Source organism: Ovis canadensis, chromosome 10 (assembly GCF_042477335.2).
Source record: "Ovis canadensis isolate MfBH-ARS-UI-01 breed Bighorn chromosome 10, ARS-UI_OviCan_v2, whole genome shotgun sequence".
NCBI lineage: Eukaryota > Metazoa > Chordata > Mammalia > Artiodactyla > Bovidae > Ovis > Ovis canadensis.
In genome coordinates this window covers 33173441-33199565 of record NC_091254.1, presented here as the reverse complement: position 1 = coordinate 33199565, position 26125 = coordinate 33173441, and the positions used below count along the sequence as shown (strand labels likewise).

At 35.3% G+C, this 26125-nt stretch overlaps 1 protein-coding gene across 5 annotated transcripts in view; it reads right to left on the bottom strand.

Annotated features, from left to right (window-relative positions):
* Positions 1–26125, bottom strand: part of FNDC3A (fibronectin type III domain containing 3A) — a 113896-nt gene that overhangs the window by 4139 nt on the left and 83632 nt on the right. For all 5 annotated transcript variants that reach the window (XM_069601345.1, XM_069601348.1, XM_069601349.1 and 2 more), the window contains 18 exons: positions 25838–25995; positions 23842–23901; positions 22496–22634; positions 20600–20653; positions 18192–18316; positions 17644–17818; positions 15992–16078; positions 13282–13420; positions 12682–12750; positions 11754–11872; positions 10289–10394; positions 10026–10201; positions 8584–8697; positions 7711–7860; positions 7332–7615; positions 7018–7230; positions 4565–4731; positions 3235–3362 (listed from right to left, as the gene is read on the bottom strand). In XM_069601345.1, coding sequence (XP_069457446.1) covers positions 3235–3362; positions 4565–4731; positions 7018–7230; positions 7332–7615; positions 7711–7860; positions 8584–8697; positions 10026–10201; positions 10289–10394; positions 11754–11872; positions 12682–12750; positions 13282–13420; positions 15992–16078; positions 17644–17818; positions 18192–18316; positions 20600–20653; positions 22496–22634; positions 23842–23901; positions 25838–25995 — 2463 coding nt within the window. The remainder of the gene's footprint in view (positions 1–3234; positions 3363–4564; positions 4732–7017; positions 7231–7331; positions 7616–7710; positions 7861–8583; positions 8698–10025; positions 10202–10288; positions 10395–11753; positions 11873–12681; positions 12751–13281; positions 13421–15991; positions 16079–17643; positions 17819–18191; positions 18317–20599; positions 20654–22495; positions 22635–23841; positions 23902–25837; positions 25996–26125) is intronic.

The following is a 26125-nucleotide window of genomic DNA, read 5'->3' as shown; positions in this document are numbered from 1 at the left end:
CACAAGGTTTCAAGTGAAAGTGTTAGTTGTTCAGTTGCGTCTGACTCTCTGCGACCCCATGGGCTGTAACCCACCAGGCTCTTCTGCCCACGGAATTCTCCAGGCAAGAATACTGGAGTGGGCAGCCATTCCTTTGTCCAGGGGATCTTCCCGACCCAGGAATCGAACCAGGGTCTCCTGCATTGCAGGTGGATTCTATACCAGCTGAGCTATCAGGGAAGTGTTTACAGATACCGAAGTGTTTATGATAGTGATAAATTAGGAGGAAGCTGGAGAGAAGAGACTGGGAAGGAAGATGATAAGATCATTTTGTTTCAGATGTTGGGAAGATGTCTAAACAGGGAGACATCCTATAGGTAACTGTAGATACAGGATTTCGCTGAATATGAATAAGCAAGAGTTCCCCATGGCAGGCAATGAACACTGAGAGAAACTATGTCCCTGATGACTGCACTAAGCTCCTGGATCAATCTGCCTACCTACAGGGTTTTCTCTAAGAGGATTTATACTTTATACACCAATTTGAATTAATTTTCCTGGTACTTGTAACATTAATGAGCTTGGTCTCAGATACAGACTCCCAAATGGGAGTTATCTACTTTGAAGGTGGTTCTACTGTCCCCCAATATTTTTACTTCACCCTGTTATACCAATTGAAATGCTGCTTTGGTTAAAAAGCACTTGTTTAAAAAATGTATACAATGCTGGGAGGATCAAAGAGCCAGTAGACACTTGACTTTTGATATGAATTTTTCCAAGCAAAAAAATTTTCTCCCAATGCCCATAAGGTCAGTTATCCTGTGGAGATGAGAGTTACAATGTATGTGAGGGAGGGAGCAAGAGTCAGGGCAAGAGTGTAATTTTAGGGAACTAGGCCAGGCCTTGGCGAGGTGCTACAGAGTGGGAAGTCTGGTCAAAGCCAATGACTGATCAACCAGGGCGGAAAAGAGAAGAAGATAAAGAACTATACGTGTGGTCTAGGGTCAGAAGTACTAGTTGCTGCCACGCTAATTAGCTTTCAGATCCCCCAAACCAGCAACACTACAGGTTAAACAGGTTTTTATAGGCTCACCTAGAAAGTCAACCACCAACTTAAAAAAAAATAATCCCCTTCTTAAAAACATCAACAGTTCCTACTGCTGTAGAATAAAGACCCACCAAGACCTGGCCTCCTCCACTCCACACTCCATTCTTGAGCCTTACTCAACTCACACCTGAGAGGTCACCAGCTCCCTCAAGAGTCCCTTCAGTGATAATCCTTTTGGAAAACATTCTAAAATCCGGGGGTGGGGGTGGGGAATCATTCCTTTTTATAAAGTGTTTTATCTTTATTATGACCTTTTATTTGTTTGCTTACATAAAATGTCAATTATAGTTATTTCTGCTTGCTTGCTAATGTGTAATAAATGAAAAATAAGAACAGTAATATTAATAATGTAGCCTCAGTTTCTTCATGTGTAGTATTTAATACATGTGTGTTGAATATCAAGTAAATTTTAAGTAAAATATTAAATTCCACGAATGAGATCAAACTCTTAAAAAATGACCTTCAAACTTTTAGAATATAATTTGTCAGTAAATTATAAAATTATATAAACATTTAAGAGATTTAGATGAGCATATGTACATGCATATATATGATGAAGTTCTAAGGAAATCAGTTTTACAGTGTGCTTACAATCTAAAGTAAGAGTGTTGATGGGGATAATTTAGCTTTTAAATTACAATTAGCACTGCTGTTTCATGTAGTGATGTGTTCACATACTGCTCAAATGTCGGATCCCTATTTCCTTTAAACATGTAATGCAATTACATTTTCTTTAGTATTAATTTGATTTCCTCCTTGGAAGGAAACCTGCTTATCTGTAAATTATATTCAAATCCAATTATCATGTCAATTTGCCGATGACTTAATAAAGAAAACAACCACATTCCAAATTTAATCTGACCCTTTGGGGCCTTCTGTTAATTTTGGTTAAGAAATTATGCTTCCATATTTAGCAAAACTTGAAGGAAAAAATTATACCTATATTGAGAAGTAATCTATTATTAATAATTACAACAGCACAAGAGTGAAATAAAACAGATGAATGACTGGTTTTTCTACTGAGAAAAGAAAATACAAGGTTAGATACTAAATTGAAAACAACCCAATTTAAAAGCCCTCAAAAATCACGAAGTTTGACAGCAAAAAGGGAGAAGCAGATGAAATGCCTAAAAGAAAAAAGGCTTTTGAGCACCATAAAGACTTCTTTTCTAAGTTATAATGAACACTGACAGCTCCTCACTTCATTGGCTATTCACTCTCTATCAGGAATCCGTCTTTGAAATTTCTTGGCTGGGAAGGTGACACTTCCTCTAGGCTTCCATACTGCAACTCTGCACTCTGACTAGGGCTATTACCAACATTGTCAAAGCCTCCTCAGTGGTGTCTCTGCATCTGTCCTCATCCTACTCTAGTCACAATGACCTTGTGTCTGATCATGTGACTACTCTGGCTACAACCCGCCACTGGCTTCTCATTTCACGTGGAGTAAATGCTGGAGCGTGGCCTGTAACACCTTGCATGACCTCCATGCCACTCACAGACCCTCTATGATTAACTCCCTGACCTCATCTATTACTCCTCCCTTTGGTCACACTGCCCCAGCCACAGTGACTTTCTTCTTGTCCATTAAATTTAACAAGCATGTTCCTACCTCAGGGCCTTTGCACCTACTGTTCCTGCTTTTTGGAACACTCTTCTCCCCATATTCACCTCCTTTGAGTCTCTGTTCAAATGTTACCTGCTGTCCTGCATGAAACAGCACTAGCTATCCCTTGCCCTAGTACTTTCTACTCCTTTTATCCAGTTTTATTTTTTTCTCCATTGTGCTCATCACTATCTAACACTGATACAGTGATGTGTTTATCTGCTTCTAGTATCTCTTTTTTTCTGTTAGAATGTAAGCTGCACGAAGCCAAGGACTTTTTGTTCCGTGCATATCCTGAGTGCCCGGCACAGAGTTCAATAAAGCCTATCAAATGAATGAACACTCTGTTTAAGTACAGCTCATACCTAAAAGATTTTGAATCCTGATATACTGTATAGTTACTAATCTTTGGAACACAGTAAGCACTGAACAAACGTTTCTGAATTAGGAAGATAAAGGTTAGTCAAATCTTGTACTGAAAATATGTTAAAGTGAAAAAAGGTAAAAACATGTATCTATAGAATTATATTTTGACACATACCTGTTTGAACTCTGAATCTTTTCCCACCATAACTTGGAGACTGTAAATAACTGGATCACCTTTCATTGGCTGTAAACACTCCCATGTAATATCACAAATGTGATCATTCACTTTCTCTATTTTGGGGGCTGTAGAGAAGAAATACAAATAAAATCTGCTTGACTTGATTTTTCACTTGGCACATCACACGGACATTTGTTTTAATCAAAATCAACAGACTTTAAAACCTAGTTATAAACTTGAAGTAAGCATCAGTGAATGTTTGAAATCTGCCGAGAAATGGTCAATGGCTAACTCTTACCATCCTCCAGAACATGCAATCTATAACATTACAATGCAGACTCATCAAAAGATCTGTCAAGAGAAGCACTGTTTTCACTCAGCTAAAAAGCTAGTGGTAGTTCTACAACGTCTTTTATGGTGGTACTTCAAAGAGCATAACCAGGACATGAAATTTTATAATTTAATAAATTTCCTTAGAGAATGAGTTCAAAAACACCCCCAACTTCTTGGCCACACATATGACTACCTCACTCAGTAGTGAGGTAGAAGGTGTCAAAAGCAGTAATCTTCTTAAGGTTCAGAGACAACTAAACCAGATGAAGGAACAGGAAAATAACTCCGTGAAAGCCATCAGCATTACTAGGAGGAGTATTCCAGAACAATCTTGCCGTTATGGGTCCGGTTAACAGATGGTACACTCAAGTATATGATCCAGGACACTGTACTAGATGTGTTTGTGATTTGTCCCCAGAGGGACAGGAGTTTTAGTTTTTTCCTTGGCTAAATGCACAAAGTACAATACTTGCCAGGGTCATTTTAAAATAAGAACTCTGCTGAAATTAATCTTAAATATATATTACATGCACAAATGTGTGAATATGTATGTAAATTTGACTCAAAAATTCAAATTAACTTAGTACTCAGGTTTTGCTGAACAGATGACTTGACTTTCCTCCTGAAATCCAAATAAATGAAATAGCAATGACTCAAAACAACAAGGATTGTGATTTTTTTTTCTTTAAATAACAACAGTGAAAACAGTAAATGGCCCTATTAGAAAACCAGCCTGTCTATTCAATTTAGTACTTTTATATTTATTTAAAAGATGAGTGACAAAAAACAGCACTGATTATGCCAGATAAAATAGCTTTTATTATTAAGTGAAACTCCCAGTAAGTAGGCTTGTCTAGCTCATTTCCTTTTTATAATTTAAATGTTAGACACATACTAGATGATAAATTTTAACTGTACAAAAAGTACATTATGAAAGAGCATTTAAAATTATAATTTATTATTAAAGAAAGTAACTTGAAGATGGAGAACTTACCTTTCAGGGCAGCTGGGACAGATTTTGGAGTAGTGAAAATATATTCTTGGGAAAGAGGACCTTCCCCTGCTTCATTACAAGCTTGAATACAGAATTTATAGGACGTCGACTCGTTAAGTCTTTGTACTTTGTATGTATGACATGGACCTCTGTATAAGGATACAAACCTAAAATGGAAATGACTCTTATGAAAAATAAACCTTGACGACCTTATGAAAAATGTTTAAAAACTGCTAAAAAAGAACAGCTCAGACGTTATTTAGGAGCAGTAAGTTACTCCTAGAATTTAATGCCACAATGGTTTGTCACTCAATAAACCCTTATTTTTCATCAGATGAAAATCACAGAATGAGTTAATTTCCCAATTTGCCATAGTTTCCTGAAAATTTATTGCAAAATTTTATATACCATCACAGTAACTGTTTCTTTTCAGGCTTCTGGTATAGCTTTGCTTCTGACTGCTGTTTTTTAATGTATACATCTTAAAAGATACTCAGAACATCCAATTTTCATTATCAATTATTTCTAACTAGAGTTACAAGCATACAGTTTGTCATATAAAAAAGATAATTCCCTTTCCTAGGCATAACTTTAATTGATTTAGTGAGGTTTCCTTAATATTTCCCTAGCAGTATGAGATGACACTGTGTACAGTTTCCCACAGATCACCCACTTGAACTGTCCAATGGAAAGTTAAGTGTCTTATATGTCATACACATGCTGAGTGTTCTCCACATTTTTAACTGGCTGTTTTAAACATTTTTGGAGAATGAATAATGAATGCTCATGTAGTTCTAATAGTCTGAAAATTGTAGTTAGTCTAAAATGAAGGAATACTTAATGATCATTAGTAACACTGTTTCCAAGAAGTAGTAATTGGATAAGCCTTGCCTTTTGAATCTACATTTTTTTTTTTTTAAACTGAGAGGATTAAAAAAACCAGTGGCAAAGCCACTGTTGTAAAAAGCTGAACCATGATAAAAAACCTGTGGTCAGGGAACAGATAAGGTAGCATTCCAAAACAATCCCACAACAAATGTGAAGAGTTGTGAAAAATCAAAGGAAAGTAACTAAAGATATTAAATTGATTTAATTCATGAAATTTATGTGGTAAATTTACAATATCATAAAACACTTTAATTTCTTTATTTTCCACAAAGACCATAAGCCATACCCATACCCTGCAACAGTTCTCTAGCTAAACATTAATCATGCTTAAAGTTCTACAATATAGAATAATATCTACAATAATATCTAAATATAGACTAATATCATCTCTACTTCATAGAATCTTTGTTCTATTATTTTTCAACCAAATACCAATTAAATCTGTTTCTAGTAAATCTTGCACAACCCTAAATATGAATAAATTAATTCACCTAACAATAACAACATATATTAAAGATAAATAGCTATACAAAAATGTGCAGCAAGGCAAAAAACTTCCTTCCAGATATAAGATTACAAAGAGTACACAAAATTCTGCCAGGAGCAAAGGCTAACATTCAGAGAGGCACAGATTTCAGGAAATAAATGATCAATACTATTTGCTCTGTGTAATGCTCTTATGATTGATACAGGATGTTTAATTCTGTATGCTATTTTAAATGTATAATTATTTCTGATAGGGAGTACTGATATACAAGTACCTTGAGTATTCCATTATTGAATATTTGGCTGACATACAAACCCAATACAAAAAAAAGTAACCTTGGGAAAAACTGTCACTAATACTCTGAATCTATCAAACATACAAATTTATTTCTAACAAATTGAGTGAAACATAAAAAACAAAAACAAAACAAAATTCTTAAAAGATTAAAGTATCAACTGAGGAAGATATATGGCATTGTTTATTTTGGTTAAATTTAATATCAATTTACTACCCCAGATTGGATTTTGAATAATTTATACTAATTACTTTGAGCAACACTGTAATTCAAATGCATGTTTTAGTGGAATAAAACGGCACGCATGTAACGAGATGGCCAAGGACAGAACAGAGAAGAACCGGAGCAGCCGGGGGACTGGACTATGCGTCAGAGCGCCTAAGATCTGATGGTGAGGAAGTGCACTCCTGCATTCACGTGGTGTTCACGCTGTGAGTAAGGAGGAGGGTGAGACATAACCCTCAGGATCTCAAAGGTCTTATGCCAATCAACCGCTTACTGTAAAAACTACCTCTTGCTGGAAATCAGCACTGAAGAACTTATTTTGCAGTAAAGATTGCTCCTTTTACTAGCTTGAAGAGAGTGAATGGGTTAGAGAGCCAAAGAACAGCTCCCCTATTTTCTCTCTTCACTATGTCTTCTGATGTTTCAAAAATGGCATACTTAAAAAAAATTATTTCTTATGAGACTTCTGCTTTTGAAAACAATTTATTTTTAGTGTTAAAAAAATTTATATACAGAAGACCTAAGAAACTATGTAAAGAAGCAATTAGAAACACCCACCTTCCATTCTTATCCTCCATCTGAAGGTGGTACTGAACCGAATCTGTTGACAATGTCTTTGGGGTTCCTTCTCCCCACTTCAGTTTAAGGTTCTGGTGGCTGAAGGCAACGCATTCCAGACGAGGTGGATCAGGAGGGAGAGGTTTAGTTTTTAATTTTATCATGTGGCTGAAAGGACCAGCTCCAAGGCTATTCAAGGCTTGAATTCGTATTCTAAGCGCCATGTTAAAAAAAAAAAAGGTTTAGTTTATGATTATTCTATTTAAAGTGTCTCTCTGGTCTAGGCAAAAATGAAGATAGTTTTTACTGTGTACCTGTATGTTGTATCTGGCTGCAGATTGTCTAGGATGTAGTTTGTAATCTTTCCCACTGTCAAAGGCTGTTTATCTCCAAAGTCTATGCTATAGGCAAGGATTTCTGAACCATGATCACAAGGCTTTTCCCAGCTTATTGCAAGGCATGTAGATGGTGAATAATTGGGATTTTCTATATCATCATCACTTATTTCTTGAAGACAAGTCACAATAGCAGGAACTGATGGTGGAGTCATACAGGCTACTACTTCACTAAAAGGGCCTGCACCCACAATGCTCAGAGCCTACAAATTAACAGAGCCCCAAAGTTAAAGACAGAATTATGCAAATACTCACAAAACACAAGACTCTAGAGTGTCAAGACCCTGACCATCTTTACCTGGACTCTGCAGTAATAGGTGGTTGCTGGTGAAAGTCCTTTTAGTTCGTAACTGAGACCGGGCCCGCAGTAACATATCTGCATACTTCCTTCAACTCCTCCCCATTCCAATCGATATTCAGTGACATCAGTTCCATTACTCAAAGGGACCTTAAAGTTAAGAAAAGGGGATAAAGTCTTTTGTCTTAAGTTCTGATAATGATTACATAGTTTTGGGGCAAAAATGTCATTTCCCCAAGCACATAAAAAACTGAACTGTTTTTGGATTTCTAAAAGAATGTTTAACAGAACACAAACTGTTTAATATTACATTTTTATTCATTAAGGCCACCTGAATTAAAGATATAACTTTGTTTTCAAAAAATATAATTGTTTTCAATCAGACATAGAAATATGATTCAGTCACTTTAGAAAGAGTATCTTAAGGTAAAAAGACAATTTGAAATAATTCTATTAAGTAATATAAATGTTAAATCATACAAGGCTATTTTCTTTGTTAAATTTCAAATGAAACAGAAAATGGAATTATCATTATTGATTACTACTATATGCAGTAAGTATACTGGAGATAATAAACATAAGAGAAATAGTATACACTAATTTCCATGAATGTTTGTTCTGAAAATTAAGTGCACCATGGCTAAATATCTCAGTACTGAGATGGGGCACCATCATGAATAAGAATATAAATACTTGTAAACATATACCTTACTTAAATACTGCAGAGAGAGAAAAGAATTTACTTTTTACCAAGTGGATTTAACTAGGACTTAACTCTTTTTATAATTTATGGAGATGAATAGTATCTTCATTCTTTTATGTAAAATTATTTTAATCATTTAAAGCAAATATATGTGAAGGAAATTACAATACCTCCCAATTCACTTGTGCACAAGTTGCAGATCTGCACGTCACTTGAGGGGGCTTACACTGATCTGGTGGTCCAGGGGCTGTAGTAATATCATGTTTTTCTGAAAATGGCCCAAACTAGAAAAACAAATATTAATCAGTGTTTTCATTTTTCACCTACCAATTGCACAGCTCTCCATAAATATTCACAGATAATTAAATTCATCATCCCTTTCCTTTAAGACTAATTAGTCATAATAAAATTCTCCTAAAAGAAATCACAGAAAGTAAAGATTTAATTAATGATCATGGAAGTAAATATGTGAGGTTATTTTAAAGTTTCTTTTACTATGGTTTCTTCCCTTGCCCCTTATTCTTTTATGAATTGATTTTTTGTAAGAAGGGAGGGGAATTTAGGAATTAGGTCGAATAAAAGGAAGAAATCATGTCAGGAGTGAAGAAATGAATACCAATCAAAGGCACAAGAGATTGTAGGCATAAATTATAACTTAAATAACAGCTTTAGTAGGGTGTAAAAATGCATTCTGTGAAAACATAGGGAACAAATATTTACTTGAGATGATTCTGATAAGTTATCACAAACCTGAAAACCCAGATTATAGACACTAGTATTAAAGATGCTACCCCATGTACTGCAGCCTTGAGGGGCTGCCAAGATCATCAGGGTTTACTAAAATCTGACATAATGGGGAAAGACTTGTCAGCTTAATTTCATGAAATTTTAATTATACTGTAGTTTTAAGAAACACAGTGCTAACTCAAAGTCAGAAGTGACTGGTTGGTCCTCAGAGAACTTTTAATTCAGAGAGATGAGAGATGTCACAGTTGAGCGGAAAGGGTTTTGGCTCGAGTCGGACAGAGTGACTGATGTCTCCCACTTTTTAGTGTGTGTGACTGCTGAGGCAAGGAGTTGAGCTTTCCTGGGCCCCAGCTTCCTCAGCTGTAAAATGGAGATATCACCTATTCTGTCCATTTTATGGAGTTATACAGATACAGAGATAATTAAAAACAAAAACAAAAAATACACAAAACCAGAAATGCTTAGAATGTAAGTTTTTTCCCTTAGGCAAAAAAAATGAATCACGAGTAGTTGTCAACTGGAAATAAACACTGCGTACAACCAGCCTCAAAACACTTACTCTTAAGTATTTCATCTTATGATCATGTTTCTACTCTTCTTACCAAGTAAACTCCATTAGCACTGCCTGAAAGGCTCAGCTCAAGTTCAAAGTGTCACATATTAGTAACTGGAGTTTTAAAGTACTGATATTCTGTAACTGTTAAGCTATGGTACATACTGAATTCTCATTTATCAATAGAGGCTTATTAAAAATTGTAAAATTTGGAGTCACATGTTGAAAGCAAAATGGTCAAATAATGGGCACAATGACATGCTACATGATATACCACTGGGATTTATAATTCAGTCAGCTTCGTTTTCCTACCCCCATTTTGTTAGCTGCACGTAGTCTGAAGCTGTAAGTCTTTCCAGGAAGAAGGTTGCTCACTGTACATTCTACTTCAGGACCTTGGTAAACTTCTCTGGGTTCATCTCTTTCTGCAGGAGACATTTCCACCCCATAGCAAGAAATGGGTGATCCACCACTGACCAGAGGGGGTCCTAAAGGTGGAAAGATTCACGCAGTTAAATAAGAGGAATATATTTAGTACCGACTTAATTATAATTTATTACCAAAATGAAAATTACCCCATCGTAACTGTATTTCTTTTGCTTTGGGTCTACCCTGTAATCTGGGAGGGAGGCATGGGCCAGGAGGCACAGCTGGAGTCTGCACAAGTAAAGATTCAGATACCTGCCAAAACAAAAGCAAAAACAAAACAAAAATGCCCCAAGCCAAATAATCAGACTGCTTTTGTTAAAGGAAAGTAAGACGAACACAAAGACTGCACCAATAATTTGCATCTGAGTATCAACAGAAAAGGAATAACGTTTTGAATAAAATCAAATCTAATTAAATCATTAAAACACAAATTTTATACAGGCAAGTAAAATAAGGACAACTATTATGTACCTACTAGGTACAAAGTTACCAGGAAAAAAAAACAAACCCCAACAAAGAACTCTCTTCTTCCTTCCATAATTAAAACAAAAAACTTCCCTCATAACCTAATGGACATTATTTTTGGTGTCCAAATGGATCTACAAATCTCTTCTAAAGAATGTTTTAACATTCTATCAATGCTGTTTGCTGTGTTTTTAGGAGGTTTAGACTATTTTGACCACTTGACTGTCTTTTCCAACCTAAACGCTAATTTAATATTAACAACAAAAAAATCTTTTCTTTTACCCTAAAACTAATTTAAAAATCAGGTAAGTGTTCTCAAGTATTTAGCATCTTTTCCAGGTAATTGGTATTACTTTTCATTTCTATGCTACTAAAAAAAACTTTTATTTTAAAAGACATTCTCTTAAAAGCACTGACACAAACTCAGTGCTATATTCATTATCTGCACAGTATTAGGGTTTATACTTAACATTTTATAAACAGTACGGCTCATGCTTAAGATTTCTTATTAAAGAAAATGAAGCAATTGGATCCAAAGCCTGTTGCACAGGACTTGCAACTCAGCTTCACTGTACTCTCATTTTCAACAAGATGCTAATTCATTAAAAAAAAAACTACTTTCATTGCATTAAACCTCATTTGAAAAAAGTAACAATTATGAACGCTCTAAGATACATTATTGGTTGAATTCATTAAAAAATCACTCCTATTAAAAAACATTATACTTTTCCAGAACATTACAAATGTCTCATATATAATCAATGGCACATTTAAGTCCATTTCTGTCTCTAGTAAGAAAATAATTGCCAGACTTTTCTGAAATAAGTGTATATTTAGAATTTGTGTTTAAATAATGATTTTGTTTCTATTTCTGTTAGGGAGGGTTAATTGAGCATCATCCTAAAATTTATCTTTATAAAATTTTCTGCCATGTTTTTCTAAAACCTATTTTTTCCAAGGCTAAACAGCAACCAGACAACAGATATTCACTACAAGCTAAATACTACATTAGGCTAGTCTGGTCACTAAAAATTTAACCACCTGGGTTATACACTTTATGGATATATTTCAATATTTGAGGTGGCATCTGATGATTTCATTTCATTTGACCAAACTTGAGAAAAAAAATCTACACGTAAGTATTACCGCACTCTGTCCTCCATCACTGATGCAGTAAACTCGAAAACGATAGAAACAGCCTGGATTCAGTCGATCACAAAGATGTTCCCTAGTAGCGCCACTGTATATCATATCCCATTTGTTTCCTGTAAGATGGAAGAATTATGCTCCATCAGCGACAAGGTAATGGTTAACATTTTGGTATCAAGGACATGGCAGGTATCCTAGCTTCACTTCACTAAGTAAGCGTTTATGTAATTTGTCAGAAATGATTTAAGCCTGTTTTTCGAGTTTCCTGGAAATGATGTAATTTTCTTTATGTGTACAGCTTCTTAGACAAATTTGCATGGCTCTGTTGAAGTAAAATATCTCTGTAACTCTGTACAGACTCTGACTTAGATCGATAATTTGCTTTTAATTAAACATTTTAAATGTGTTTACTGGCCCAGGAATAACATTATAACACACAAAGAATAGAAAAAACCAATACCATAGGAAGTTTAGTCTTAATTAAAAGACATCTTTATTTTTTGCAAGGAAATAGGCCATTTGATATAAAGATAAAAATGTGTGATTCAAGAATAAAGTTCACTAGACAAAGAACTTATTACTAAAACTACTGTAAGTTAAATTTTAGAAGATTTTTCTGATACATCTGGGTATAAATCTGAGTGAGCTAACCTTCAGAAGACTTTAGGTATACTGGAATTGAGCAATGCAAACCAATGAGAAAAAAAAAGAAAATGTAATAATATAAGTATACAGCAGTCTTACATTTGAGTCACTGTATATCTGGAGATTACAACTTAAAGTGGATCATAACAGGCAAAATCTTATCTGCTACAAACAGGAAAAAAATCAAGAGGAAAGAAAAGACATCATGTAAAATTTAGAACCATGAAGACTAAAGGTAGACTGACTGGTATAGATTATCAGTTTTAATAGTTATTCTTACCGTTAGAACCTTCTGCCATCTCTACTACATATTTATTGATGGCTGCCCCTCCATTGTCTTTTGGTGGGTCTATCCAAAGAAGCAAAAGTGGTATTAGGCAGAGTATATACAATTCAAAAAATGACATAAACTCATAATAAACAGAACACCACACTCAAGATTGCTCTAAAAGAAAGAAGAATCACCTGCAATGACTTTTTAAAAATTAATACCAGCACCTTCTTTACTCTTTTGTTTTTACAGAAGCAGATTCTCAATACATTTTTGTTTTAAATGAATAAGCGATTTTAATTTCTCATGAAAACCAGAATGAGCCATGAACACTTTAGCTATGAGTTCAATAATCTTTCATCTCACACAGGCGGCCCCTGCTCAGAGTTCTACAGTTGACCCCAAGTTCTTCCTCCATCAAACCTGAACTTAGTATGTATGAGTACAATGCTCTCCATAAAGCAGATCATCAAACAGTGAGTCTCACATTTCTCACTGACCTTCCCTGAGCTAACAAATCTACTCAAGTGTCTTAAAAATGATCTAAATATTCAAATCATTTAAATCAAATATAAAAGTAGTGACATACAAATATGCAAAATATCTTACCCCAGGTTATTTTAAAACTATGTGAATGTATCTTTCCTTTAACTGAAGGCTTTACAGGGACTCCGGGTTTATCAGGACAGGTCGTAAACTCTACGACTTCACTTGGACTACTTTTACCTTCTGAGTTATAAGCAATAACCTATGATGAGAACACAAAGACATAATTAATGTCTGATACTTAATGATACTGGCTTAATGAACAAAGTGATGGGAGACAAATAGGGTCAATCAAATGATTTATGTGAGAACTGCTTGTCTTCAAAAGGAACTCAGCACATATGAAGAGAATTAAGGTATTCAGTCAGTCCTAAAAATACAAGTGAGTCTAATATTTTGATACTAAATAAGAGTCATCACTGGAACAAGCTATATAATCTGATGATACCTGGCGAGGCTTGATTTAACTTATTCTTTTAATATTCTTCAGGGATTTAAAAAAATGTCAGATTCTCTGAATTTCCTCTCTTTAAAAGATAAAGGTTTTAACTCCTCCTCCTTTTGAATTGTCCTTAATAACTTGCTTCTAACAAAGTGTGTAGCAGAAACGATGGTGTGTGTAGCTCCCCTATGGAGAAGCCCATGTGGTGAGGTTTTATAATGATAACTGAAGCAAAAATGCAATCCAACATCGTAAGAGGAAAACTGGAATAAATCTATGTATTCCTCAGATACTTTGTAAATTGTGTCAATATAAAAACTGTATTTGAAAATTAAAATGACCCAGTGCTACCAGAAGTCTTGAAAATGAAGCTAGTATACAAAATAAGTATTGCAGGCATACTCCTTACTGTCTGAGCCACCAGGGAAGCCCCAAAATAAAACATAACAGATATAATTATGCACCACATAAACAAATTTCCTGATATCAGTAAAATTTTCTTTCTTAGGTTCTCAAGGAGTAATAAAACTTTTCTTTTTAATAGTGAAAACACTTTACAATGGCTTCTATCATTTATTGGGAATAATTTGTTTAAACAAACAATGGTAGGAAAATTCAAATGTTGAATTTGTCAACTAGTAAGCATCCTGTTACCTTTTTGGGAAAACCTCTGTACGAAAATGAAGGCTGGCTTATATTAAATTGTATATTAGCTAATTCAAGGCCCTGTCTGCCAAGCAATAGCAATGTGTATCACTGACCAAGTCAAAGATAGACTATATCCTAGAATGGACGCTTGGAAAGATTCAGGATTTCAGGAGAATCCTAAAATGCTCACAGGAGAATTTTCAAAGCTTGCTATTGCTTCAAGTGAGCAAGAATGATATGTAGAATCTCCAGGCCTCCAACGAGCAAGAATGACATATAGAGTATCTCTACTTTCCTAAAATAATTAAGTCTGAAGGCCATCAGATGGGACAGTGAGACAAGCACGGGTGCTAGGGGATGGATGAAGGTTGGGTGGAGGCAGCAGCATTCACCCTGCACAAACTCAAGTGCTCTGGATAGGACTTTAGGGAAGGCTATGAGGGCAAGAGGGGTTTTATCCAGTAAGTAAAATACTGTGATAAACAGGGAAGAGTTTCTCACTGATGATGATGGCAGTTAGAAATAAGGACAGCGGGAAAATTAGAATTAATCTGTGGCACTAGATCAAATGGAGGTATAGAGTGCAAACTCATGACTTTTAAAAATAGATATGTATGTAGAAATACGTGTTCCTGCATGTAAAGGGTCTATGTGTGTCTACACACATACACACACAACATACACACGTACATCTAGTTCTTGGCTTTGTCCACTGAGAGGAGGCCTAGGAGTAGCAAAATCCTATAGCATTAAGTATACTTACTACCCAGATCCTGACTTCTAAACACCACTGTCTGCTTAACAGTGTGTTAAGTGTCTGCTTAACTTCTTAACACCACTGTCTCAGGTGCTCTGAGAAAGGGTCAATGTCAAATTTGAAGGAGAGAACTACATGATGAGAATGTAGTATCATGTGCCAGAAAGGAGGGGCTCAAAGAATGATGGGGTGGGGACATGTCAAAAAAACTAGAAGTCAGCTTGACAAGGGCTCCCAAAATCTAAGACAATTTGAACCTCATAACTGATAACCACAGTAACAAAATATACCCCACTCAGTAAACAGGAATCCATGAGTTCATACTAATATAAATGAGAAGAGAAAGCTTTTCCTTTTAGTATAATGCCAAGTAATCAATGTAGAAGAAATTTTAAAAACCAGCACTTGGCAACCATTAATCATAGTTACTGAATGATTTAGGGCAAGAATTATCAATGGATGTTAAAACTAGTGGGTGAGACTTTGATGAGGAACAAGATGTCTATACAGTATTTGCAAAATACTTATTACAAAGGGAGAAAGAACAACTTTACAGCAAAGAAACATGGTAGTTATCTTATCACCTTTATAGCTACTAGTAAGTGGACCACCACTTCAAAGAGCATAACAGCATTACTTTTTTCTGATATACCTGCCAAAAAAGCATATTCTGACTATGTTCAATGACACCCACATTTTAAAAGATGTTTTGTTTACATTTTACAGAGTCTTGTTAAACATTAAGACTGCTTTGAATTTAAATACATAAAGTTTGAGAAGCATTATATAGTAAGAGAGTAAAACAATAAAGCTCATTAGAAAAGGCCAAAATATTTAAGATTTAAAATTATGAGAATAAGGCATGTACTTGGTTTTAAAACAGAACAGTAAGAACAATAAACCTTTCAAGGGCTTTCAAAGCTTACCTTAAATTTATACTTTGTACTACGTCTGAGATTTTTCACTGTGTAAGCAAGGTCTTCTCCATCATATTTAGGCTTAAAACCATATCCCTGGAAAGGGAAAAAAAGTCTTTATTAGATGCCTTACAGCAGAAATACGGGGAATAAGCAATATGTGAAAAGATTCAGGTCCTCTTCATCTTCTGCTGTGTGCAATGTGAGTAATGCCTGGTTGACTGTAATCTTCTCCTTGATGTTTCTATCTTGAGAAGACAGATCAAGAAATGCTACTGACCACTTGTAGGAGGATGAAGACCCCCACTTATTCTCAGTAAATACAGTAACCAAGAGAAGATCTTCGTGTTGAGGGAAAATCAGAGACAATGGTAACATCACCATCAGTAAGCTTATCCCTAGAACTAAGGTGAATTTCCCAGATGGACGTTGCAAGAATTAAACAAAACTATAACTATTTAACATATTTAATTCTCCGTGCACACACACTTGTGTTTAGGTGAAAGATGAATGATTGGTTGGGCTGGCAGGTTGAGATGTTATTTAGATTTGGCATTATTATTTCTAGCCCTAGGGACAATGCTTCACTACTTTCACAATGTTATTTTTAAAAGTTAAAAAAAAACTGAGACATAATTCACAAACCATGAAATTCCCATTTTAAAGTATAAAATTCACTGGTTTACAGTATGTTCACAAGCTTGTAAAGCCATCATTTAATTCCTGGTTCCAGAATAAAGCCTAAATAAATAAAGTACCTTTATTTTCTGGTTAGCAGTCACTTCCTCTCTTCTCTTGTACACTAATATACTTTCTGTCTCTATGAATTTGCCAATACCTATATAAATGGGATCAGACTGCGCTCTTTTATTTAGCATGATGTTTTTAAGGCTCATTCATGTGTGGCATATGTCAGTACTCTATCCCTTTATATGGCTGAATGATATTCTACTATATGGATATGTTACATTTTGTTTATCCAATTATTAACATTAGTTGACGGACATTTCAGTTATTCCTACTTTTTGGTTATTATGATTAATGCTGCTATGAACACTGGGGTACAGAGTTTTGTACAAACATATTTTCAATTCTTCTGGGTATATATCTAGGATGGACCAAACTATTTTCAACTCATATTGCTTCAAAGTAACTCTGAAAAGCTATGGAGCTATAGGTAACTAACGGGACAGTCTACCGCTTGTTCAGCTCAGCGCTGTCTCACCGGAGACGAGACACTGCAACTGGACAGTATCACGTGAGGCTCATCGTCTCTGTGGCACCTGGGGAAGCGGCGGTTGCACACAGGTGGAGAACGCAGACACGCTCTTTCTTATCTTTTAGAGTTGCTTGGTCTAAGGCTGTGATGATCTTGCCCTCTCTTTATTCTCCCCAAAACAGATATACTTACATGGGGTCCGTGTTGTTCCCAGGCACAAAGTGCAAATATACACACACACATAAAAAACAAACCCCCCTCCAACATATTGAGAAAGCAAAAGACTGAGCTGTTCCTCACTTCCAGTCCTTTCCAAACAGTAACCAACCAAGGTTTCAAAGGGTCCGGGGAAGGAGCTGGCTATTGTGGCGGTATTTAGTGTATCAGGATTAATGTCACACTGAAATATTCTAAATACCCTATTTAAAATACATATACTTACTGAAGTTTCTTCCTCCATCTCTAAAATGTAAGAAATTCCTTCATCTGATGGCGTTCCTGAGGGTTTACTCCATTGTAAGGATAACCAAGTAACCCCAGCTTTAGTTAACACAGGACTTGCTGGCATAGATGGGGCACAGCCTGAGGTGTAATATAAGACTTCTTCACTAAAACCGCTGTCAAAACAAATGGTTTTTAAGAAGGAATGAAGAAAAGTTAGTTTTCTAAAGCCAAAGAACACAGTTTTGATAAATGACATTTTTGGTGAAAATGATAAATTTGATAATGAATTATAATCCAGGAATGTATCTTTGATGTGATAATCTTTATGGTAACTAGGTCAGATACCTAACAATCAATTATTCTTCTTTTAAAACTTCCATTTACATAATTAAATTTCTCTCATAGCTTTTGCTAGGTTAGTAACACATCTTAACCATATCAACAAAGTGATAATAAACTAAGGCAGAATTTTTAGTGGTTAATTTGGACTGTAAATAATTTATACAAATGAACAGTCTAAAATACCTATATTAAAATGTATCTTACCTTGTACCATAGTCATTTTTGGCTGATAGTCTAAATTTACAACCCATTGCTGGTGACAGTTTAGTAATTTTAAATTGCTTCTGTAAGCCCATATAACACTGACAAAATTCTCCATTCCCTTTTCCCTAAAAGAAAGTTTTTAAACATCACTGTACATTAATGTAAAACGAAATCCACATTAATTCCTGACAGTAACATATTAGCTAGTATACATTTAAAGTCATCTTCGTTACATACATGTCATGAATCTTAAGAGAAGGTTGAGATAACACATCCTTTATACGACACTCGTTCATTAATGCAAAATTAAAAAATCAAAGGGTAGGCATCTCTGTATAGCTTCTTGAACTAAACATCCCATTTTAGAGCTGATGCTAAACCTCTGGCTTTTAATAAAAGAAACTCTTTCTGGGTATGGACCCCACAACTCTATGGGGGGACTGGTAGTGGTAGAAATAGGTTGATCTTCAACATGAATATCTGGCTGCTCTTCATAACCTATGAAGTTCTATGCAAACAGTTTTAGAAAAGGTCCCTCCTATGCATCTTCAAACCACCTAGACAGCTGCTCAACATCCTTAAAGTAAAGACTGATGCTACTACTGATTAGATTTATCACTGAAAAAGTATAAATAGATAGAAAAACTCCATTATATGTATTAAGATGGGAGAGAGAAAAGTCTGCAGTTAGGACAAGTGAAGAGTTTCAGAAATTTAAGTGTTATATAAAATCGACAAATTTCTTATTTTCTACCCATTTCTCTATTGTGTGGTAGAGGTAAAGGACAGGGCTTCCCAGGTGGCGCTAGCGGTGAAGAACCCGCCTGCCAGTGAAGGAGACATAAGAGACACGAGTTCAATCCCTGGGTTGGGAAGGTCCCCTGGAGGAGGGCGTGGCAACCCCAGTATTCTTGCCTGGATAATCTCCTCAACTGAGGACCCCTGCGGGTGGGCTACAGTCCACAGAGTCACAAAAAGTCTGAAGTGACTTAAAACACACACACACACACATGCACATACATACACGTAAAAGGTTACAGTGACCTGTCAGAAAATCTTTAGTCTGAATTTGGTTGCTTTATTTAACTCTAGTTTTAATAATGTTTACAGTGTATTCTATTGAGTTATCTAAATAGAAACTCATATCATCTCTAAACAATGATAATTTTGTCCCCCAGGCCAGGCACCATAGCTCTACTTCTTTTTTTTTTGATACTGTTTAGCTATAATTTCCTGAGGAATGTCAAATAAAGGTGGGAAAAACTGGTAACTTTGACTTATTTTTGTCTGGCTAGAAATGCTTTTATTGTTTACTGATAGTACTTCTCTTAATACAAAACTATCAAATAAGGGATTACCCTTTTATTCCTAATTTGAGTTTTAAATGAAACTGGTAATAAATTTTATCAAATACTTGTCATAATTAATCAAGATGATATGGTTTTTCTTCTCAATTACTCTGATACTGCAATAGACTGTCTAATTCTGTATTCACTTAGAACTTCTGGAATAAAACTTCCTTGGGCTGCGCCTCATTACTGTTTTAATATATGGCTGGAATTTCTTCTACCCCCTCTGGCCCCTCCTCTTTGCTGCAGTGAAGCAGCAGGGCAAAAGAGAACATGGCAAATGACAGTAAAACAAAGTACTGAATAGTAGAGCCCAGGATGCTTGCTGTGGTAGGCCCCCAAAGACACCCAGATCCTGCACCCTGGAACACGTGAATGTGACCTCAGATGGCAGCCGAGGCTGTATAAATGTGGCGGAAGTCAGGCTCCTGAGAGTGGAGAGATTATGCTGGGTCATCTGGGTGCCTCCTTAATGGAATTACAAGTATCTCTTCTAGAGGAAGGCAGAGAAGGACCTGAAGATGACCATGTGATAAGGGCAGCAGGGGGAGAAAAGGCAATCTGATGTGGCCATGAACCAAGCAATGAGGAAGCCTCCAGGAGCTGCAAAAGGCAAGGCAATGGGTTCTCCTCTAGAGTCCCTGGAGTAAGCAGGGCTCAGGTGCCACCCTGATTCTGGCCCAGTGAAAGCCAGTTTGGATTTCTGATTTCCAGAACTATAAGAATAAAAGTGTTGTTTTGAGGCGCCCAGTTTGTGGTAATTTGTTAAAGCAGTCACAGTAAACAAACATGCTTGCCTTTAAGGCTGATGTGAAAGAAAATATTCCATCAAGTTAATTAACCAAGTGATTGCTTTGACGGTTGGTTTAGTTGGAAGAAACTAAAACATCAGGAGGTCTGGTCAGTAACATTTTCTAGGAACACCATCAACTGACTCAAGCACCACATGAAATCATTCATATTGTTTTTAAAGAGGAAAAAATTATTAAACAGAAAGGTATTTCTGCCTGAAGGTACACATACATTTTAGGCTAATTTTAAAAGTTCAAATGTACTTACCTCATCCCATTCTAAAATAAAACTTTGGATTTTAGAGCCATTGTCACTAGGTGCCTAAAACAAACACCAAAAAAACCCCAAATGAGTACAAGTTAGTACGTTTATAAAAGGTATTGGTGATGATCTAATCTAAGGCACCTATTGTGCTATAGATGTTCTCTGGGATTTAGCCCCGGAAAAATCTGCACAGAGAATACAGATAGAGATGTACATCCTATAATCCTTTTAACTGCCGGAAAAGAAAACAAAGCAGGAGGCTACTCAGATTTTTTAAAACTCTGAACAATCTCTTTTATCAAGAACTATCTTTTATCAGAAGGTTTTATCATCTTTAAGCTTCTGGGTTAGATAGATCCTGTCATTTTCATTAAAACTCAACTTATCAATACAATCTGCAAGTGATACCATGTAATACACTAAAAAGTAAAAGAGCAAGTGTGCTGAGAGGAACTCCAAAGGCGCATATTTTCTGGATCTCCACTTCTAGGCTCCATGTGTTGATTGCCTAAGACTGTTAATTCATCAATGTGTTAAATTTTCAATGGTGAAAATTTTAGTTCTAGTCATTTCCCCCAGGATTTGGTCACTCTAGAACTAAAGAATTTCACCTTTATTTCAGAACAAGGAAAAATTGTATTTTTTTCTCCAGGACATTTTTTGAGAGCCTATGATAATTAAAATTTTTTGTGTTTCTTTTTCCATCCTCTTTTTGGTAATTTCTTTAAAATTTATTTTTAATTGGAGGATAATTGCTTTACAATATTGTATTGGTTTCTTCCTCTAGGATTTCTGAATGTATTCCTGGATAGCCATATAGATGAATATCTGTTTATAATTATTATAGCCTAGAACTTGATTCCATTTTCCAAGGTATCAGTGGTATAATTTTAACAGTGTATTCCCCTAAGTCCAACTACTATGCAACTTGGGAAAGACTGTACTTAATTTTATTCAGAAATTTACCAAGACCTATGTTATGATTTCAGAAAATCATGTCACCAATGACAACAATGCCTGTTCTATCTGGGATCCAATTCTGTCCAGTGTCTATCCACTTTATTACATCTTCTTGTGTAATACTGGGTCCAAATATTTATACACTAAAAAAATATAAAGAAACTGCCTGTTGATGCAGGAAATGTAAGAAAAGTGGGTTTGATCCCTAGGTTGGTTAGATCCCCTGGAGGGGGGCCTGGCAAACCACTCACTCCAGTATTCTCGCCTGGAGAATCCCATAGACGGTTCATGGGGTTGCAGAGTCAGACATGATTGAAATGACACAGCATGAATTCTATTAGAAATAATTTCATTCCTCCTTTACGGCATCATATTAATATTTGGGTTAAGTTATTATGAATCTCATTTTAGGATAAAATTCAGGATATAAAGGTGTTATTACAAAATACAGAGAGCAGCAAGTTTGAGAAACACACTGCAGTGTCAGCACACATTCAGTGTAAGTACTGCTAATTATAAGCCAATCTTTTCCGTTATACTTATGTCACACGTATGTTATACTTTTCTGTTTCTGTTATATACATGTTATACATAACATATATTTTATGTTTCTGTCATAAAAATGTCATAAATATATATCTGTCATAAAAATGTCATAAAAACATATTTTATGTTTCTGTTATAGATAACATATATATATAATTTGTAACAATGTTTCTGTTACATTTATGCTACATTTATACTTGTGTTATGTAAGAAAAACTGTTAAGAGTGTTATTTTAGGATACAAGGAAAAAAATGCCTATTTGATATATGTGAAGAGCAAGAGCAAGTTAGCTTAAACCTCCTTTTGTCTCCGAAAACAAATGAAGTTTAATAGTACAGGGGAAAAAAAAAAAAGGAAATAAATGTCCAGTTGGAAACACTCTATAGTCTTACCTTCCACTGCAAAGTAAGTGAATTTTTGGTCCGATTGGCTATCCTTGGTGGATTAGGTATGTCAGGTTCACAGCTCAAGGTGGTAAAGGTTTCAGCTTCGGAAGGAGTTCCCTTTATAGAATTGTATTCTGCCTGGACTCTATGGTAATAAAATAAGTTGTAGTTTTATCCTGCAGAATCACTGTATCCTACCATTCTATAGCATCACCTTTAAGTATCTTCAAGTCAGTAAAGTGCCCTCTAAATGTTCTATCGAGAAACACACATATCAGAAATAAAGGGTAACCTTTAAAAAAAAGAAAAATAGAATAAACCAGCGGCTTTCATATTTTTCTAACTGCTCAAAGTAAGAAATACATTTTCAACTATGACTCTGTCTCTGCAATATGTATTTATACATACACACACATATATGTCATCCACACAACAAAAGTAGTATTCTGAAACAATATCCTTAACTGGGTAATATACTGATATTTTCTATTCCATTTGAGTATATTTAATTAAAAAAATTCTGACTAGAACCCACAAAATTACATGATTCAATAGCGGTTACAATCCACATTTTGAAAAATATTAGGTTGGATAATACTTAGGGTTCATCCACAGGGAGTATAACTGAAGACAGTTTAATAGGATAATCTCAAGTACAAGTGTTCTTTTTAAAAATAGGTGACTGAATAAACTGTTATACGAGTCCCAGCTGGAGAGGCCCTATAGTCTAAAAAATAATTTTGTGAAATCACAATAGAAGAATTGTGCAGAGTAAAACAGTAGTATCTAAGCTATCCCAATTAAATGTTACCAAATTCTAAGAGTTTTAATATTCCAAACTCTTACAAATTAGGCTGGAATAAATATACATAAGTGGAAGTTATTATTTATGATTTTGCTTTGTAAAAATTTCAAAAGCTGGCACAGTCTTCCAGTGCTAAATCAGGTATTACAGATATAATATACATATGATCTGTCAGTTCAGTTCAGTTGCTCAGTCGTGTCCGACTCTTTGTGACACCATGGACTGCAGCATGCCAGGCCTCCCTGTCCATCACCAACTCCTTGAGTTTACTCAAACTCATGTCCACTGACTTGGTGGTGATATATACTCATTCTAATCCCTAAGTTGTACAAACCAGGCCATTTACCCTTCAATATAACATTTCAGATAAAAGTTTTTCTGGGGAATGTGTTGATAATTATAGCAAAAGAAAAATCAAAATCCACAAACTCCGTGTTTTTAATCCAAAATTAATATTGAAATTATAGTCTACACTTTAAGGAAATCATTAAAAACAAACTCTATGCTATAGTATATCACATAAAAGTAGCATATAGGAATTCCTTACTTTGCATGGTAATCTGTAGCTGGTTTGAGATCATTTAAAGTGACACTGGTTTCTTCTCCTCTGGGGGGAAAAAGGTTAACATATCATTATTTGATAAATATAGCATTTTTAGAGAATGTGTCTTATGTATACTAGTTTGTGGAATTTTATGAAATTATACTGCTTCTTACTTTCTTACTTGAAATTATACTTACTTCTTACTTACTTTGTGGTTCCCAACTGTAACCACATTCAGACTGTATCAATAAGCAATTTGCGTATTTAGGATACATGCCACACTTAGGTATGTCCCTGCATAACACTTGAAAACAAAAAGGTGTGCTAAGTAAATGGACTGTATAAGCAAGACTGTGTGTGTGTACGGTGTGTGTGTGTAGTTAGGGTAGCTATTTAGCTTAACTGAAGAAATGGAACCATTTTCAATTACTGGCATATAGTTAAAATGCTAAGTAACACATGAAATCAAAACTGAAATCAAAACTATCAAATTTTTACAAGGAGTCTGCCACTATTGGATTTTATTTAAAATATAATGTGGAACTTTATTTAAAATGTTACAATTTAATGAGCAGGTTTCTAAAAAGTGAATCACAATTTAAGGTAAAGGATATTTCATAGCCACTATTACATTTTCAAATATAATAGCACATATTTTCTTAAATAATTATTTGCTACCACTATTATTTGGGCATGTAGCCAACAAGTTAGCCTATTTTCTCTTCCTTTTCTTTTAAATCACTGTTCTCTGTTCCATTTCCTTCAGTCAAGTTTCTCTCCTCTCCACTTAATGGACTTCTTCCTCCCGTCCCCCTCCCACTTTCCTTCCAGGTACCCTGTTTCTCAAATCAAAGCCAGTGAACAGCATGAGAAAGGAAACATGTCTCACTGATGGAAGGACACCTTACTGAACTGGGGCAGTTGTAGTAGCAGCCTCAGAAAGAGACTTTAATTGGTGCAGGATAACGAGATGACTGAGGCTGACTAATGTCCCCCTTGTGCTCTCTGGTCAGGCTGCAAATGGAGATAAATTCTTTCCCTTAGGAAGCAGTCATATCAAACTAGAACAGCCATTAACACCAAAAAGAAACCTTTATGTTGATGGTCCTTTACTCTCTATTTAGCCCGTAGGTAGGTTTGCTCTTTTAAGAAAATGAAATAAAATACACACAAGGGAGTCTCAACAAAGAGGAGGAGACCTTGTTACTAGATGACAGTTACTGAAGCAGTTTCACATTCCTTTCTTCCCCATACTTTTTTTTTTTTAAATACACCAAGGTTGATTTATCCAGTGTTTTGTGTTAGTAATGATCATTCAAATGGCTAACCATGTCCTCCTTTACAATCTTCCTGATGAAGTTATATAACAGTTACCAATTTTACTCTTTTTCACCAGAATAAACAATTTCTATATGAACAAGAACAGAAAAATAATTTATTTTACAGCTGTCAATCACAAAATCACAATTTTAGCCACTGACACTTTCTAAGGCTTGCTGGAGTATAACACACTTTTGAACCTAGAAAAGAGAACTATGGCATTTTCAACACACAAATGAGGAGCAAGGGTACTAAATTCATTTCACAATAGGACATGAGGTTGTATATGTAGGAATGAAATCCAGCTCCCTAGAGGAGCAACACTGCATGAGCTCACAATGTAAGACTTCTCCATTTCTGGTCCTGGCTTCTACATACTACAATTTATATTTATGTCTCAGGAATATGTAGATAGTGAAATATCTGTTAGGGAGCCCCTATTGAAAAATAAAAAAGCTGAATGTGGCCAATGAAAGTGAATTATTCCAAGGGAGTTGTAGACAGAAATGTGAACCAGCTGGCATGTGGACTATTTACATTGAAATCAGTATCACCGGTCAACTTACAGATTTAAAATAAAAGCAAGAAGAGAGAAAACAGCACAGAATTAGTATTAAGCTCTTTATGATAAACCATTAACTTATATAACGGGAAGGAGTAAAACAAAACAAATACCTACGCAAAAACACTTTTGTATTTCCCATCTTTTCCAGTGCTTGAGACCAGAATTTCATAACCATAGAGCTCTGGTACAGCCGTCTCATCTGTTTCACCATTTATGAGGCTGGAAGGCGGTGACCAGGTAAGAACTACTGTCCTTGCCTGGATGTCGGAGGCCTGCAGAAACATAATATTTAAAAGCTCTCTGAAACAACTGTAATGTGCACAACAAACAGCACAAAATCTAATAGGGTTTCAAGATTAAATAAAATGTATCTGTAGTTACTTACATAAAATGACTCACCAA